Source organism: Bos indicus, chromosome 24, assembly GCF_029378745.1.
Source record: "Bos indicus isolate NIAB-ARS_2022 breed Sahiwal x Tharparkar chromosome 24, NIAB-ARS_B.indTharparkar_mat_pri_1.0, whole genome shotgun sequence".
Taxonomy (NCBI): domain Eukaryota; kingdom Metazoa; phylum Chordata; class Mammalia; order Artiodactyla; family Bovidae; genus Bos; species Bos indicus.
In genome coordinates this window covers 42550969-42569558 of record NC_091783.1, presented here as the reverse complement: position 1 = coordinate 42569558, position 18590 = coordinate 42550969, and the positions used below count along the sequence as shown (strand labels likewise).

Genomic DNA, 18590 nt, shown 5'->3' with positions numbered 1-18590 from the left:
GCCGCACCCTCAAGTCATGGGACAGGTTCTGGTCTCTGCTCCGCCAGGCTGCAACACACACATACATGCACACACACATACGTGTAAATGTGTGTTTGACCTCTATCCCACTTGCTGGGCTGTTTCACACAGGCTTTTACCTATGTGGACTATGACCAAGATCTTCCCTCTGCCTTCTGTAACCTTGCAAACTGCCAGTCCCTAATGCTCCATTTGGCTTGGGGAGGCGGGGGGTCTTTCGTGAGTCACTGGGGTGTGATGAGTTTGCAAAAGTACATATAGGTAGATAATAAGCTTTCTTAGGATCCCTGAACTTGCTTTGGTTTTCTAATCTTTTTTAAAAAAATTTCAGCTTTGTTGATGTATTGTCATCCAGTTGCTAAGTCATGTCCAACTCTTTGTGACCCCGTGGACTATAGCACACCAGACTCCCCTGTCCTTCACTATCTCCTGGAGTTTGCTCAGATTCGTGTCCGTTGAGTCAGTGATGCCATCAGACCATCTCATCTGTCACTTTCTTCTCTTCTTGCCCTCAATCAGGGTCTTTTCTAATGAATCAGCTCTTCCCATCAGGTGGCCAAAGTATTGGAGTTTCAGTTTCAGCATCAATCCTTCCAATGAATATTCAGAGTTGATTTCCTTTAGGATTGACTAGTTTGATCTCCTTGGTGTCCAAGGAACCCTCAAGAGTCTTTTCCAGCAACGCAGTTTGAAAGTGTCAATTCTTTGACATTCAGCCTTCTCAAATCTGTACATGACTACTGGAAAAACCATAGCTTTAACTGAAGGATCCTTTGTTGATGTATAATTGGCCAGTGAAATTGTAAGGTATCAGAAGTGTATATGTGGTGACTGATAAGCGTGTATATGGTGAAAGGACCCCCGTCTGGTTAGTTAACACATCCACCACTTCCTCGCCTGCCTGTTGGTTGGTGTTCTGTGGGAACGCTTAGGTCGTGCTCTCCTAGCAGTCTCCTCTGTCCAGCAGGGTCGTTGGCTGCAGTCGCCCCGTTCGACGTGTGGTTTCCGATCCTGAGGGACACGCTGGTGGCCTGGATGTCACGGGGCTGAGTCCCAGCCTCTGTCTGGACAGCGGACTGAGCTGTCCCTTTCCTGCCTCCTCAGTGTCACGGCCTCTGGGATGAAGACGACATCGTGGACAGCGGCTCAGACAAAGTGGACTCAGACGACGAGCTGTCCCTCGGCCATGGCAGGAGGGCCTCCTCCGACTCGCTCAAGTCCATCAACCTGGCCGCGTCCGTGGAGTCAGTGCACGTGACCTTCCCCGAGCAGCCGGCTGCCGTCCGGAGGAAGCGCTCCAGCAGCGGCTCCCAGACATCACAGGGGTCCAGCTTTTCCTCGAATAGGTCCAAGAGAGGTATTGCTGCGTGGTGTCGCTCTAAGGACCCCTGAGCAGAGTTACTCCCTGGTGCCAGGGGTCAGGGGCAAGGGAGCTGCGTGCTGTCAAGGCAGCAGATACTGCGATGTGAAATGAATGTACTTTGTAACCAGACAGAGTTCAAATCCTGGCTGAGCTGTGTGGCCTGGGGCGCTCACATCCCTGTCTAGGGTGTCTGTCTGAATTCTCCAACCCCCACCTAGGACAAAGGTTTCAGGTGTTGGTGAAAAGTGACCAGCACGCTGCCTCGTACCTAGTGAGTGTCGGACACAGGGTAGTTGTCAATCATACCCAGAGATTCTGCCGGGTGTGCCCAGAATGCTGTGCATCACAATTTATTTTGAAAGTGCACTTAGATTTAATCAATAGAAACTTTAAGTCAAACCACCTAGTTTTTTCCCACGTTAGTTACTAATTTCTTACTGAACAGCCAGTGACAGGAAAATACACGTGCGTCACCCCTCTTGGGGTAACTGCACTTTTGTGTTGCCAGCACTCCTGTCTGCAGCTCTCCAGACCCTCTGTATTCATCTTTTCTCTGGCCAACACTGGCAGGCCATCTCATATTGGTTTTACAGTTAGAGAAGTTTGGTCCTGAAAAAAGACATGGTCCTGGACCTGGGCTAGAAGACCCACAACCAAAACCTGGGACCCCACTGAGCAGGAGAAAACTGCTCCCCAGTCTAATTCTTCCTGGGACAGAGGTCCCACAGCCACCCAGGAAGGAGGCAGGTGGGTGTGAAAGCCCACGGACGCCTTTGGCCATGGAACTAGAGTAGGGGCTGCAGATCCCAAGTTCTCTGCCGCTGTTCTTACAGGCATCTGTGCATCTTGCCCTCTAACCAGCCTCCAACTGTCCCTCTGCCTTGGAGCTGGTGGGCTTCTGCGACAGTTAACGGCAACAGACGCATAACTCAGGGCGCGTCTCAGTTCCTTCTTGTCTCCAGGCAGCACGAGCACCCGGAACAGCAGCCAGAAAGGAAGCAGCGTCGTGAGCGTCAAGCAGAAGAGCAGACGGGAACTTTACATGGAGAAGTTGCAGGAACACTTAATCAAAGCAAAAGCCTTTACCATAAAGAAGTGAGTGAATGAGTGAGGATACCTGGGGACTGGGGGCACTTCCTCGGCAACAGCCCAAGGCAACATGCTTGAGAAGTGACCTCTCCCATCAAAAGTGTCATCAGCTTTGGGCAGAACAAAATGCCCCACCATGATATTGCTTTCAAGAATCACTTTCCAATAGGATGATTCGTTTTTATATCCATTGCACTTCTAAACACACTAGCTCATGGTATATAATTCCAGGCACATGAATGAGTCCAACCAGACAGGCAGTGAAGTCAAATCAGAAGGTTCTCAGAGATATGCTCACCCTCTAGAGGGAAGCCGAGGTGCATTCAAGAAGTGGTTTGTCCTTCATGCAGCCCAGGGTCACCAGCCAAGGTCACAGGGCCCCCCTCCCAGGTATCAGGGAGGCAGACCGGCGGCAGACGGGAGTGAAAACAGGGCCGGTGCCTCAAGGCTGGTCCTGAGCCTGAGCTCTGAGACCAAGGGCTGTGCTCACCTGGACGTGGTCTTGAATTACGGACCATGAAGAGAAGGGACAGAGGCTTGGCAGACAGCCAGAGTGGAAGCACAGGGATGAAGGAGGCTGAGCCCCAGAGCCCAGGATGATGCCTGGCCCTGGGGACAAGGGCGGAAAGGGGAGGAGAGGGGGCTCCTGGCATCTACCGGGGCCAGCAGGACCACGGGGTCCTGTCACTCTCACCGCAGCCCTGTCCCTCGGGTCTCGTTACACCTTTTACAGAAGAGGAAAGCACACAGGGCTCAGTAGCAGGATCCAAGTCTCACAGGTGGAGAGCAACTGAATCAGGGCACAAACCAGCCCCTCGTTTCCGGGGCTACCGTTCCGTTATGCTTCCGGAGAGAAGCTGTGAACTTGTGCAGAGTCTGTGGCAGAGCAGGGGCCCCTGCCCCCAGCGAAGTGTCCTGAGGCCGGAGCAGGGGAGGGCGAGCTGTTCGGGAGGGCAGCAGAGGGCAGAGTGACGGGGTCTCTGGGGGTCCTGCATTTCCACCCAGCCCACACTGGGCGTCTGTCCCCTAGGACCCTGCAGCTCTACGTGCCCATCAGGCAGTTCTTCTACGACCTCATCCACCCCGACTACAGCGCCGTCACCGATGTGTACGTGCTTATGTTCCTGGCGGACACTGTGGACTTCGTCATCATTGTCTTCGGCTTCTGGGCCTTCGGGGTAGGTGGGGGACCGAGGCCACCACACCGCGGGGATGAGCGATGCTGTCCTGTGGGTGCGTCCAGGACTGAGCCTGCGGTCTCCTCCCCAGAAACACTCGGCTGCGGCCGACATCACGTCCTCACTGTCCGAGGACCAGGTGCCGGGGCCCTTCCTGGTGATGGTGCTCATTCAGTTCGGGACCATGGTGGTGGACCGGGCGCTCTACCTCAGGAAGACTGTCCTAGGAAAGGTCATCTTCCAGGTCATCCTGGTGTTTGGGATTCACTTCTGGATGTTCTTCATCCTGCCTGGCGTGACCGAGAGGTGAGGCCTTGGGAACTGGAGCTGTGGGGCCACTTTCCTGGAACCCATAGGGGAAGGAAATGTTTTGTAAGGATAAGCGCATAGGGAAGGAGAGGATAGGGGTTAATCAGTACCACTGCAAAGTCAAGGGTTAAATGCAAGTGCATTGTCTTACAGCTTTGCAGGCCAGGGGGCAGACCCAGGCCTCACTGGACTGAAATTACGATGTGGGCGGGACGACGGTCCTTTCTGGAGAGTCCCTGGAGAATCCATCTTTTGACCTCTTCTAGCTTCCAGAGATGCTCAGGGTCTCCTCCTCCTTCTCCAAACCCTGTATCTCTTCCCTGCCACGTCTCCTGCCCACAGCCGAGCAAGGCTGTCCGGCTAAGGCCTGTTTGTGGGGCCCCCTGGGCAGCTATACTTCTTCCCGACCCCAGGTCCCCAACCCTAGCATGTCTGTCAAGTCCTCTTGGCCAAGGAAGGTCACGCGTTCCCAGGTTCTAGGGGTGAGGACATGCCCATCTTAGAGTGGGGTCTGGGGGCATTCTTCGGGTGACCACACTGCTCTCCCAGCTTTGGAGGATGTCATTAGCTTAGGAATGACTCCTGCCAACCAAATGCGGCTGAGACGTCTGTGATAAGGACCTGCCTTTAGAAGCCAGAGGGAAGAGTAGGCTTTTCTCTCACCCTAACTGGTGTCCTTCTGTACCGGAAGAGCATCCCACCCTGTACTTTTCTGTTTTCTCGCCCAGGAAGTTCAGCCAGAACCTGGTCGCACAGCTGTGGTACTTTGTCAAGTGCGTGTACTTCGGGCTGTCCGCCTACCAGATCCGCTGTGGCTACCCAACTCGGGTCCTCGGCAACTTCCTCACCAAGAGCTACAACTACGTCAACCTCTTCCTGTTCCAGGGGTGAGGGTGCTCGGTGCCATCCTGGCCACGCGCAGAGTATGGGGGGCCGGGGGCAGTAGGAGTATGGGGGGGCAGCCAGGGTTGGAAGTGACTCTGTGGCCATGGCAGGAGGGGAGCCTTCCCAGGTGGCGCTAGTGGTAAAGACTCTCCCCCTCTCCTCCCTGCTCAAGTGTGGGAGATGCAAGAGACATGGGTTCGATCCCTGGGTTGGGAAGATCCCCTGGAGGAGTGCAGGGCAACCCACTCCAGTATTTGTGCCTGGAGAGTCCCATGGACAGAGGAACCTGGCGAACTTCAGTCCATGGGATTGCAAAGAGTCAGACACCACTGAGCAGCTGAGCACACAGCACACTCCCATTCACAAGAGCATCAAAAATAATAAAATACTTCAAGATAAATTTAGCCAAAGAAGTTTAAGTTTTATACGAAGAAAACTATAACTGTAAGACTTAAAGAAATTGAAGACACTTCAAATGTATTTATAAAAGTTTTTTAAAACCATCAGCCAAAAAAAAAAAAAAAAGGAAAAGGCAAATATCATTCCTTAACGGACTGATAATGAAAAGCAGTTGTATTCCATTTTGAATTTTTATAGTAACAGTGACAGTCAGGACCTCCATGAGCCTGCAAGATTGTCCGGCGATGGGGCCAGCCCACAGCTGTCCTTCTAACAAGACTTGGTTTCCACAGGTTCCGCCTTGTCCCTTTCCTGACGGAGCTGAGGGCTGTGATGGACTGGGTGTGGACAGACACGACCCTGAGCCTGTCCAGCTGGATCTGTGTGGAGGACATCTATGCTCACATCTTCATCCTCAAGTGTTGGCGGGAGTCGGAAAAAGTAAGCCAATAGCAGTGCCTCAGCCGTATTTGTGTCTTTTAGATACAGGCCGGTTATAAGACTGATAGGAACTTCTGCAAGTTTTGTGGCCCAATAAATGAGGCAGAACCCACCTGGACCTATGAACACCCCATTGACTTCACCCTGCTGGAGTTAGGAGTCTGGACCTGCTGCTGCCATAGCGAGAAGAGCCTCCAGATGATTCTTCTTCTGGCAGGTGCTTGTTGTGTTGTTGTGAGAAGAGGTGACACGGTGCTGGACCACACAGTCGTTCTGAAATGGCTCATCTGGGAGCAGGAGGGGGTGAGATGTGCTGGAGGAAAGTGGTCCAGGTGTCTGAGACTCAGGTTCACCCTGTGGGCCACTCTTCAATGAGACACAGAGGAGGCAACCTCTTTGTGCAAAGGAAATTAAAGTGAAAATATCTGCTCATTCTGCTAGGTTGGATTTTAAGGTTTAGATGTGGATGGAATTATGATTCCATCCATCCTAAAGGAAATCAGCCCTGAATACTCACTGGAAGGACTGATGCTGAAGCCGAAGCTCCACTACTTTGGCCACTTGATGCGAACAGCTGACTCCCTGGAAAAGATCCTGATGCTGGGAAAGATGGAAGGCAGAAAGTGAAGAGGGCAACAGAGGATGAGATGGTTGAATGGCATGATCAACTCGATGGACATGAACTTGGGCAAACTCTGGGAGATGATGAAGGACAGGGAAACCTGGTGTGCTGCAGTCCATGGGGGTCACAAAGAATCAGACATGACTTAGCGACTGAACAACAACATGATTATTCAAGGGATTTTTTCAAAAGTTTACCATACATATGTAGTCCAGCCTCCAGAGTACCCCTGAAAGGAGACAGGTCCCGTAGAAGCAGCATCTAAGTATGGAACAGGCATGTAGACCCAAGCAGCCTCCACGACACATGGCAGAGCTGAGCCCTCCACTCGCCTGCAGGCTGAGCTCTGGGCTGGGGAGCCCTTGATGCAGCAAATGGAGGTGATTCCAGCTTGGACATGTGGTCCTGACAACATGTGTCACGAACAAAGTTAAAATGCTTTCCACCCGCCAAGGGGAGGAGGACCCCCTTGAAAGGCACAGTTTCGAATATTCAGGAATTTAAAGTAAAATGTCTTTCTCCCACCTGATCCCTTAAAACCAGGGGTTTATTCAGCAGAAGCTTTGGTCCCTTGGTCCACAGGTCTGCCCCCAGCAAACCCACAGAGTCCTTTTAAGGAAAAAACCACTCAGGCCCCAGTGGACCCTGTAGGGGTCACAGAGCAGGCTCCTCACAGCCCAGCATTGCTGCCTCCCTTGTTCCAGGGCTGGGACTGGGTGCATTCTGAACAGATTCAGGACTCAGTCCCAGGCAGACTTTGTGGTCATAGTGCCCGCCTCTCCTGGGGACACCACCTGAGCATGCCACCCTCCCATTGCAGAGGTACCCGCAGCCCCGGGGGCAGAAGAAGAAGAAGGTGGTCAAGTACGGGATGGGGGGCATGATCATCGTGCTGCTCATCTGCATCGTCTGGTTCCCGCTACTCTTCATGTCTCTGGTCAAATCCGTCGCTGGGGTTATCAACCAGCCCCTGGACGTCTCAGTCACAATCACCCTGGGCGGGTACCAGGTAACCATGCCTCCCTCCAGGTCTCCCATCCCCCCACCCCTCTGTGAGTCCTTGCCGAGCGCAGCCCTCTCCCTGACCACCGGATGACTTACTGAGGTTCTGTGGACCCACATCTCCTGTCTGAATATTGACAGTTCTGCAAATATGTGAGCTAAGGTGCAGGAGACATGGAAGAGAGAGCCTTGCACTGGCTGTGGATAATACACGGTTTAATATTGTTCTCAGAACCCAGGATGCACAGAAGGAATTTCAAATAGTAACCGTCCCGTGTGTCTTTGTTTTCCAGCCTATTTTCACAATGAGTGCCCAGCAAAGCCAGCTGAAAGTTATGGACCAGCCAATGTTTAATAAATTCATTAAAGCTTTTTCTAAGGACACTGTAAGTAGATGCATGGAGATGGTCTCTGTGAACAGCTGTCATCTTGGCCAGCTGACTGTCATCACCTTACTCACCACTTGGCCACGACCTCAGCTGGAGGGCAGGACTTCCCGGGGATGATCAGTTGTTACACTGCAGGTTCCTGGCCACTGGCCACTTTGATCATCTAAGATGTAGTGTCTGTATTATTGGACATAAGTGATAATAAACATAATTCTAATTCAGAGAATCTTCATGTTAAACACAACAGGTGCTGATCCTTTTCAAATCTCTAAAGTTTTTAAATCGTGGTAGACATTGATCCCTTTGACTGGGAGGTCTCCTGCAGGAGTCTGTCCTAAGGAAGTCATTCAGAATATGGGAGAAGCCCCACAGGTGCCTGCTTGTGACAGCATCCTCCACATTCATAAGAACCAGGCAGCTTGGGGATTCAACAAGTAGGACTGAATGAATCAATTATGGCAGGTTTTCCAAGCAACTTCCTTTCTAATAAGATGATAATTATGAAGATGATTTCATAGCATGAAAATTTCTCAAAATGAAAGAGATGTAAAAGGATGCCATTATTTTAAAATTGATTTTAAAAATTAAGGCATGTATCGTCAACTGTATAGAATGGGAATCAAGTTCTGGTGGTGGAATTGTGTGGCTGATGTCATCCTTCTCTCTGCATTCCATGCTTTTAATACTATGACAGCATGACTCTTCGTGGTTGAAATCGGCTTTACAAATGATACTTTTAATTTAAGTACAGTGATTGGGCAAACAGATGCTTTTCCCCATTGTAAAATGATTGGCCTGTAATGCCCACTGTCAGCGCTAGTCTTGAGGAATACACAGCTGTGAGGAAGGGCCCAATGTCCAGGGTAGATTAAACTTGTCTCTCTTATGAGAAGAATGTTCCCCAATAGTTGGTACATTTCTTTTTTTAGTGGGAAGGAAAAGATGACACTAAATCATCTGATTTTTCTGTGCTGTTTGATTGGAGTGATTCCATGGCCTTGTGGGGAGGGGGCCTTCCCAGGTGGCGCTAGTGGTAAAGAACCTCCCTCCCCACCCCCACCCGCAACAATGCAGGACATGTAAGAGACACGGGTTCAATCACTGGATCAGGAAGATCCCCTGGAGGAGGGCATGGCAACCCACTCCAGTATTCTTGCCTGGAGAACCCATGGACAGAGGGGGCTGGCGGGCTACAGTCCATAGGGTTGCAAAGAGTGGGGCATGACTGAATCGACCCAGCACCCATGCCCATGGGAGTAGCAGCACCACCACTGGGGTCTGGTGATGTGACTGAGCTCTTAGTGCCAGAACACTCCAGACAGCCTGTTGGGATGAAAATCCCTCTGCACAGCCAGATAGAGGGAAGGGTAGTCACCTTCTTGCATGTCCTCGGGGGTGTGGTCTATTTATGCAGCTGTGTTTGTGTGTACACAGGGTGCTATGCAATTTCTGGAAAATTATGAAAAAGAAGACATAACAGTCGCAGAACTGGAAGGAAACTCAAATTCTTTATGGACCATCAGCCCTCCCAGTAAGCAGAAAATGATACACGAACTCAAGGACCCCAATAGTAGCTTCTCTGTTGTTTTTTCATGGAGTATTCAGAGGTAGTTACTGGATTTCCGTGCATAATATCCCCCTTTTCCCCAACCTGAACTTGGGGTGGGGGTGGGGGGCATGGGAGGTTAGAAGCCTCAGATTAACGTGGATCTGGGTTTATGTTAGTTCTCGGGTAACACGCATTCAATGCCACAGCTAATGTTTTTGTGTGTTATTAAACAGTGATTTGCCTGAGACTCATTGGCCCAGTGAGAACATCTCAATTTTCCTTTTTCTACTAACCTTAGCTCTAAAGCCTCTGACAGTGAGATCTGTGAGTAAAAGAGAGAGGTGGAGAGAAAATAAATAGAGTCATGACTCATAAAATGAAACCGAGCCAGGTGAAGCATGAGATTTCCCTGAGCTTGAGTTGGTCTTATAACACAGGACCTGTAGCCCCTGGAACCCCGAGTCTCCCTTGCCGCCCCAAGCACTGGGCAGCCTCTGTGGCTCTTTTCTCTAAGCCTGAGCTGGGGGAGCCCCTTGGGCAGGCCCAGACGGGGAGAGCAGGGATATTCCTACCCTCCCCCTGCAACATGAGCCTCTGGCCAGCCTGTGGCCACCACATCACTTATCTCAGGAGAAGTCCTCGCATCCGAAAGCCCCACGTGTCCGTGGGGCTGTTTGGGGGCCTGACCCAGCACCTTGGCTGATGAGCTTTGTTTCTCTCAGGATTCCAGGCAGGCGTGGGGTAGGCTTGTTGTGTGCACAATACCAGCTTCTTGGCTGGAATTAAGAGAGAACCATGATAGCTAAATAAGAAAGCGTTCTTAAATCTGAATTCACAGGGAAACAGTAAAGAAGGATTTTGGAGAGGGCTGCTGCGACTTTAAAGACCTCCTTCTTTAACCTTATTTTCTCCTTTTAAATGTCCCAAACTCCCCACATGGAATTCAGTGTTGGCAAAAATGCTCTTCTTAGCCCTTCCTTTGAAGAGCCACCCCCAAAAATTAAAAACCAATTTCTGATCAAACATTCTGTTTTTAATTGAGATAATGGACATGTGGCATTGTTCTAGTTGCAAGGGAGCAACATGGTGATTTGATACTTATGTACTTTCAAAATGGGCACCATAGTGTCTAGCGAACACTCACCACACGGTTACCAACCATTTTCTCCTGTGATGAGAACTTTTAAGATCCACTCAGCAATTTTCAAATATGCAATGGAGTTTTATTAAAAATAGTCATCATGCTGGTCATTACGTAGCCAGGACTTAATTATGTTATAACTGAAAATTCATTCGCTTTAACTTCCTTTCATTCCTGAAATGAAATAATCCATTTCATTTACCACCACCACCACCACCTCTGGGAACCACCAATTCATTCTCTGTATCTATGAGTTCAGGTTTTGTGTTTTTATTTCTAGATTCCACACACAAATGAGATTATACAGTATTTGTCTTTATCTGACTTATTTCACTTAGCCTAATGCCATCAAGGTTCATCCATGTTGTCACAAAGAGTAAGAGTTCATTCTTTTTATTCCTGAATAACATTCCATCATGTGTATGTGTCATATCTTCTTTATTCGTGTATGTGGATGCAGACGTTGCTTCTGTATCTTGGCTATTGTAAATGCTGCCGTGAACATGGTGGAGCAGATATGTTTTCAAGTTAGTGTTTTCATTTTCTTTGGAAAAATACCCAGAAGTGGGACTGCTCCTATAGTAGTTCTGTTTTTAATTTTTTGAGGAATCACCAAACTGTTCCCCACAGTGGCTACACCAGTTTCCATTCCCACCAACAGGGCACAAGGGTTCCCTTCTCCCCACATCCTCACCAAAACTTGCTGTCTCTTGTCTCTTTAGTGATGGCCATCATGGCCATCCTGATAGATGTGAGGCGACATCTCATTGTGAATATTCTGTTTAAAATATGGATTCTGTGAGTCCTCATGGAGACCAACATCACTGGGCTAATAGAATGTGCCTCAGAGCCCTACTAGATGCTCAGGTCCACGTCTCTTTGGGTCCCCACACTCTTCCTCCTCACCTGTGATCGGTGTTGAAGGTGCTTGCAGCCTCCTTGGATATCTGAGAGGCTGGATGTCCAGGTGAGGTGGACAGAGAGGTTGGGGTTGACAATTGTGGACCCAGTGAAACTTGGTGAGATGAGTATTTCAGGAGTTTTAATCTCACCTGCAGATTTGTGAATAACCACTGACCTTGACCTCTTCTTTTTTTCTTTCACAGAAACATGAGTCTGGGTGCAAAAGCAGAAATAGCAACAGATAAGCTTTCTTTCCCTCTTAAAAACGCGACACGAGAGAATATTGCTAAAATGATAGCTGGCGGCGACACAGAAAGCTCCAGGACGCCCGTGTGAGTTGGTCATCGTTGTTAACACAGTGACAGCAGGCGTGTGTATCTGGTGCAGAGTCTCCTCTGCAAACATGGGTGGGCAAGAAACTCGACCTGCTCACTTGGGTGACTCTAGTGAGCCTGTGCTTAGAGCCCCAGATGGGCTGCATCAAAGCCCCACCTGCTCTCCACCCACTCCCTCTGCCCAGCATGTCTGGGGAGGACTGAACTCTTCTCCAGGTGACAGACTCTATTCCCAGCTGGCATAATCACCAAAACCCAAGGAGAGACACTGGGAGACCCTTTTCTTCCATCACCCCTCTTCTGGGGCACTGAATCCCTGGCTAATGGAGGGGGGTGAGAAGGCAAAGGGGTAGATGGAAATTTGAGGGGGAAAATCTGTATCTTTTATATTAAGATCTTATATATAAGCTGTATCTTATATATTCTCCTGCCACACGACACTGCACTCTAGACATCTAAGCTGTGATGTTAGAGTCTCATGTGAGAACCAGCAGGAGTGAACAACTGCTGCTAATCCCAAACTGCCCAGTGCCCAGCTCTGTCTCCAGTCTGCCCCCGTCTGCCCCAACCCAGGTCAAAGCGCTGAGGGTGAGAACCAGCACCATGCAACCCTCAGACATGGTTCTGAAAGTACCCCGTGTCAGGCATTGAACACCAAGGGCCCCTGAGACCCGTCAGGCTCTCCCCATCGCTTTCTGATGAGAAAGCAACTTAGAGAGATGGAGTAGCCGTGGGCTGAGAGCTCAGATGCCAGTCCTCTCTTCCCTACACCCGCATCCTCATATCAGCTGGAGCAGCCCATTCCGCTATAGAGAGTTTTGAAATCCTGAAAATTAAAATTGGAAGAATGGGCGGATCTTAGCAAGAAAGATAGCCCCTTGCTTCAGAAAAGTCACAGGTATGGAAAAATCTGTATAGCCATCTTTAAGCCATTAATTAGCTTGGTACAGAGGTGGCCTGAACATCTGGTTAGAACCTGGTGAATTTATTCAGCTTTGGAGACTTCTGATGTTAATGGACACTACGTGTATTTACATTATGTAAAATACAGCGTATTTTAATACATTATGATGACTGCACATTGTATAATTATAGGAAGACTCTCAACATTATTTGTTTGAAATGAGGTCAAAGGTAGCAAAAAAAAAAAAACAATCATTTTTGCATGGTGATGCAGTGGTAAAGAATCTGCCTGTCAATGCAGAAGACTCAGGAGATGTAGGTTTGATTCCTGGGTTGGAAAGATTCCCTGGAGGAGGAAATGGCAACCCACTCCAGTACTCTTGCCTGGGAAATCCCATGGACAGAGGAGCCTGGTGGATTATGGTCCATGGGGTTGAAAAGAGTCAAACACGACTAAGCAACAGAGTGTGCGAAACAACTAGAACTTAATTACCTCTTTTTTTTTTTTCTTAATTTCCAGGACCATAGAAAGGATTTATCCATACTACGTGAAAGCACCCAGTGACTCTAACTCCAAACCCATAAAGCAGCTTTTATCTGGTAAGAATGAGAAGGAATCGCTTCGGAACAGTTCTTAATCTTTCTTGCAGTCAACATCTACAGTTTGCCCTTGCAGCCTCCATCAAGCTCCTTGCCAGGTTTCTTTCTCATGTGACACGGTTCACAAGAAGCCTAGGCTCCAGGCTGTGTCCACCAGCAAGAAGGGACTTACTCACCCAGGGCAAGTTCATCATCTTCCTTTCTTCATCGATATAGAACGTGATTGACTAAAATCTATATTGAGTGACAAATTAACAGATTTATCAGAACCTATTTACTTGCTTCTATTAGCAACCACATCTTTGGCAGAAAATTGCCTCCTACAGTGTTAATGCCAAAGGCCACATGATAAAAACAAAAAAACAAAGATGGCAAGAAAGGGATGTGATTCAGCCCAAGGGTGACTGAGTGCTGGTAGTCAGGCTCCATCTATTAAAGTTCTCACCCAGCAAGACTCAGCTCAGACAGAGGTCACCTCCTCTGGGAAGCCACCCAGAAGCGGTCTCCCCAGGCTCACAGACCTTGTTGGTACAGGTGCTGTGGTGGTTGCCATGTGCCCATAAACTGTGCTTGGAGAGGTGGCCTTTGCCACTGGACCAGGCTGCGTGCGACTGGGTGACCCCTGAGCCCCTCCTGCAGCACCTTCTTCCTGGAAGATGCTCAATAAACAGGGCTAACAGGAAGGAGCCCGTCGATTCCATCACAAGTCGGTTATTGCGGTTTTTAAATGTCTAATTAGTCGTTGGGACTTGTCAGCAAAGATCCTGCGGTGACGTGGTCCCCTTCTCCCTGTGACGTGGTTGCCGTCTCATGTAGCAGCAGCACTGGCCTCTTGGAGAAAAAGAGAGACCCCCCGCCACCCAGGCCCACCACTCCTTTTCCTTATAGAGTCGACATGCTCCTGTGCCCTCATCCTGGAACCCAGTGCCATGAGTGCCAACCAGCTTGTGCCATCCCGGAACTACTAAGTGCATTAAATCCTTAAACTCTCCTGCTAACCAGATTTCATGTTTCTCTTTCTCCAGAAAATAATTTCATGAACATCACCATCATTTTGTCCAGAGACAATGCGACTAACTCAAACAGTGAGTGGTGGGTTCTCAACTTGACTGGGAACAGAATCTACAACCAGGAAGCCCAGGCCCTGGAGCTGGTGGTCTTCAACGACAAGGTCAGCCCCCCCAGCCTGGGGTTCCTGGCCGGCTATGGGTAAGGAGCCATTTTGCAGTTGATGGTCATGAGAGGCCCCCTCTGCACCACACCAAGCTGAGGACAGAAGTCTTTTATCTTTCTAGAATTCTCAGATTCTATAGCTGTGTTATTAGAATTCACAGATCCTTGGCTCTTCATATTATATTTTTAAAATTTTATTGAAGTATAGTTGATTTACCGTGTTGTGTTAATAGCTACTGTACACCAAGGTGACTGTTATACAGGTATATGCATTTCTTTTTCATATTCTTTTCCATTATGGTTTGTCACAGGGAACTTAGTTTTAAAAGATGAGGAATCAGAGTCCCAGAGAAGTAAAAAAATGCCTTGGGTGGTCCTGCCACCAAACACAGGACCCGAAGCCATATTTGCCGTATCTCCAGCTTTTTAACTATTCCTTCCTGCTACCACACAGTTTGGTGCAATTCGGGGTTTAATCTAGAAATTGGGGTCAAGTTCTCTCTTTTCTGCTAATGTTGCCTTCTGACCTTAGCAGATGAGAGTCAGTCAGAAATCAATTTGGGACATGCCTGATGCACTTCTCTGCCTTCTGATGCTTCAGTCCTCTAACAGGCACCCCCGACAGGACACTGAGGTTTTCCACTTCCTAGAAAGAGCCTCTTAAGAAATCATTGTCTCTTCGGAATTTTATTATAAACACAAATCTCTGAGAAAGGCAGGGAAAAGTTCTCAATACAGAAAGTGTGTATGATACAATTGCATTTCTACCACATATATTATGTAGCTTCCCCAGCTGGCTCAATGGTAAATAATCTGCCTACCAAGAGACACTGGTTTGATCCCTTGGTGGGGAAGATCCCCTGGAGGAGGAAATGGCAACCCTCTCCAGTATTCTTGCCTGGAGAATCCCATGGACAGAGGAGCCTGGAGGGCTATAGTCCATGGGGTCTCAACGAGTTGGATACAGCTGAGCATGCATGCACACCATGTAGCTTATGCATATGACGTCTGCAGTAAAACCACCAGAAGTTCATACGTGAAACTGTTAACACTGCTTGTCTCCAGAAGGTGAGATTTCAAAGGACTTTGATTTTTCAAGTCCTACAGTTCTGTACTGTGTAATTTAAAAAAAGAAAGAGAGCATGCATTACCTTTTTCATTAGCCAAAAAGTCAATGTTTTCACCAAAGTGGAATAATTTAAGCTTTGGTAAGTCTATCACATCCTCTGTGGCATTTGAGGGAAAGTGTTGTTATGTTTTCTCCTGTGTGTGTGTGTGTGTTTCTGTTAACCATATTTAACTGCCAGATACTACTTCTGCCTCTTTTTCTTCATCTTTTTTTCCCTAGTATCATGGGCCTTTACGCTTCCGTGGTGCTGGTGATTGGGAAGTTTGTCCGGGAATTCTTCAGCGGGATTTCTCACTCCATCATGTTTGAAGAACTTCCCAACGTGGATCGGATTCTGAAATTGTGCACAGACATTTTTTTAGTCCGGGAGACCGGGGAGCTGGAGCTCGAGGAGGATCTCTATGCCAAATTAATATTCCTGTACCGGTCGCCAGAAACCATGATCAAATGGACCAGGGAGAAAACAAACTGACACCCTGGCCACAGACCGCAAGCCGAGTTAACGTGGGGATTTTCCAAAGAAAAAAAGAAAAGCACAATCTTGTCCTGCGAGCTAAGCGTTTCCAGTTCGGCAGAAACAGTCTCTGTGCTGACGGGAGCAGAAGGGCTGGGCTCCCTTTTGCCCCCAGAGCTACGAGCCAAGGCGCTGTTGAAACACCCTTCGTGTTAATTCCGTTCCTCTGAAGTCGGGGCTGCTCGCCTGTGTCAGTCCACGGTGTCTCGCGTCCTGATTGACTGTGGAGGAGTTGCTGACAGGTCTCATCCTCAGAGACCCAGAACAGCAGGAGGAGGAAGGAGAGACCTTCTCCTGGGTGGACGGTGCCCTCCTGGAGATACCAGGTCATCGCAACGCCATGCCCGGCACTCAGCTGCCAAGGGGATGCTGCGTGGGGAGGGGCCAGGGGCCTGCACCCCGAATATGCAGCAGAGTGGGGGCTGAAGCCCTGACACATGTTTCTAGAGGGAAAGAGGGAGGGGCCGGTGACCCATGGTGATGCCAGTGGAAGGATAAGCCTCATTCTAAGCAAAAAGATAACCTTAGTGACACTTACTGCCTTACCTTAACTGAAGAGTAATACGAAATCTTTCCATTCAACACCAGTGACTTCTCAGGAAAAACAAAAAAAAAGCAGCAAAACAGAGACATGGACGCAGTGTTGCCGAGGCCCAGCTGGTGGCTCTTCTGGTTCCAGAGAGTTCCTACTCCCCGTGAAACCCCGACCTGGGAGACAGAGATGCCGCCCAGCGGAGGTGGGGTCCTTGGACGCTGTCGCCTTTGCTGACTGAGGTCTGAGCTCCCCTCTGCCCCCTCACCCATGCTTCCTCCCGTTTCCATGACTCACAGCAGTGGTTTTTCCAGTATGTGACATTTTTTTCCCTGTTTTTCAGGTCTCTCAACGAGTTTACATATTCCAATTCACATTTTTACATCTGAGACGGGTTTTTTTAAGTTCATAATTATGAAAGAAATATGTATATTGAGCTTGGGAAAATAAACAAACAGCCTTTTCTTAAATTATTATTATGGGTCATACAACGTCTTCATGAAATATCAATGTAGCATGAAAAATTGATGATTGACATGTAGTTTTCATTCCATATTAAAGGACAGTTTCTGAGAAGAATCATTGAATGGACTAGAATATGTCCCAAATAACTGACCCTCTGTAGTTTGGGTTCGGGACTGACTTAGAATAAAGCACATCCTGCAAAGTCACTTTAAGAATACTCTTCCTTCTGCCTTGTTGCATGAAATAAGAGAAGCGACCTTTCTGTACTGTGTGCCCAGAGCTAAGAACCCACTTTTGGTGGGTTGGTTGTATTGTCGGTTTTCTCATGTGTGTGCTCAGGGGGATTAATAAAAGCAGAAGCAACTGGTAAAAAATAACCTTCCCAGGAGGAAACCATTACAGTGAATACAGAGTCTTTAAAAGGTATCAGAGTTCAAACGATGCCCAGTGTCTTCTGGAGAATCAGTGCAGACCTGCCCCTCCGCTGTGAACACCTGGAGCCTACTGCCCCCTGCTCCCGACTTAGGGTAAATGCTTGTCATCATGGCAATAAATTCCAAGCACTCAGGGACCTCTCAGCCTTTCTGCACGTTCCTGGTTGTGAATTCTTTCTTTTAAAGACATCAGCAGGGGATCTGGAGAGAGAGTGTACGGCACATTTAGGGAGGAGGGGAGAAGGACTCCCTCTCATAGGCACAGAGGTCAAGGACTCCGGGATGGAAGACAAGTCCCATTGTTCAAGAAAGCCTCGAGTGTGGAGGAGGGAGGACACAGAAGGACACAGAGATGTAGAAGGCCCCGTCCTGCCTGTGTTGGAGGGGGACTCACCCAGAGAAGGAGGTGGCTGCTGGGACCCCAGCCCAGCCCGTCACCACCCCATTCAGCTGGATTATCTGACAACAAGAAGGGGTCAGCAGGCTGTAACCAGCCACATCCTCAGCCACAAATAAGCACCAGGCCCTGCCCGGAGAATGATGGACGCGTGTCCCTTAAAATGTGTTCTCTGGAGACATCTTGTCCCCAAGGGCCTGGGCGGTGGCCCTCCTGGCCAGTGAAGAGGGAGAACCAGGCAGAGAGCCATGAGGCTGGCCCCGGCCCTGGGGGTGTAGTGAGCTGGTGCCCCGTGAAGGCCCAGCATCTGGATGCTTTATTCACAATTGCCAAAATCTCAGAAGCCAAGGTGCCCTTTGGTAGACGATCAGATAAATACACTACGTTAGAACCTAAATGATGGAATATTGTTATTCAGCACGAAAAAGAAATGAGCTCTCAGGACATGAAAAGACATGAAGGGAATGTATACGCATTTTACTCAAGTGAAAGAACACAATCTGAAAAGGCTACACACTGTGGGCTTCCAACTATATGATGTTCTGGAAAAGGCAGAACTGTAGGGACAGTAAGACAATTGGTGGTTGTCAGGGGATGAGGGGGAGGGAGGGGTGAACAGGCGGAGCGCAGAGATTTGTAGGGGAGTGAATATATTGTATGATACCAGGCGGATGGATACCTATCGTCAGAAATGTGTCCAGACACATAGAATGTCCCACACTGAGAGCGAACTGTACTGTGAACTATGTGTGGCCTTTGGGTGACAATGACATGTCTGTGTCAGGCCCTCACTTATAACAAGTGTCCCGTCTGGTGG

At 48.9% G+C, this 18590-nt stretch overlaps 1 protein-coding gene across 4 annotated transcripts in view; it reads left to right on the top strand.

Moving 5' to 3' along the window:
• The window catches only part of PIEZO2 (piezo type mechanosensitive ion channel component 2), a 251246-nt gene extending 234098 nt beyond the window's left edge, over positions 1–17148 (top strand). For 3 of the 4 annotated variants that reach the window (XM_019986928.2, XM_070778959.1, XM_070778957.1), the window contains 13 exons: positions 1126–1378; positions 2347–2479; positions 3504–3651; positions 3743–3957; positions 4689–4847; positions 5538–5685; positions 7128–7316; positions 7603–7695; positions 9133–9305; positions 11495–11623; positions 13050–13129; positions 14155–14338; positions 15651–17148. In XM_019986928.2, the coding sequence (XP_019842487.2) occupies positions 1126–1378; positions 2347–2479; positions 3504–3651; positions 3743–3957; positions 4689–4847; positions 5538–5685; positions 7128–7316; positions 7603–7695; positions 9133–9305; positions 11495–11623; positions 13050–13129; positions 14155–14338; positions 15651–15903 (2157 nt within the window). In that variant the 3' untranslated portion in view covers positions 15904–17148. Of the gene's footprint in view, positions 1–1125; positions 1379–2346; positions 2480–3503; positions 3652–3742; positions 3958–4688; positions 4848–5537; positions 5686–7127; positions 7317–7602; positions 7696–9132; positions 9306–11494; positions 11625–13049; positions 13130–14154; positions 14339–15650 lie in introns of those variants that run through there. The other variant, XM_070778958.1, reaches the window with a different exon arrangement.
• The last annotated feature ends 1442 nt before the right edge of the window (positions 17149–18590 follow it).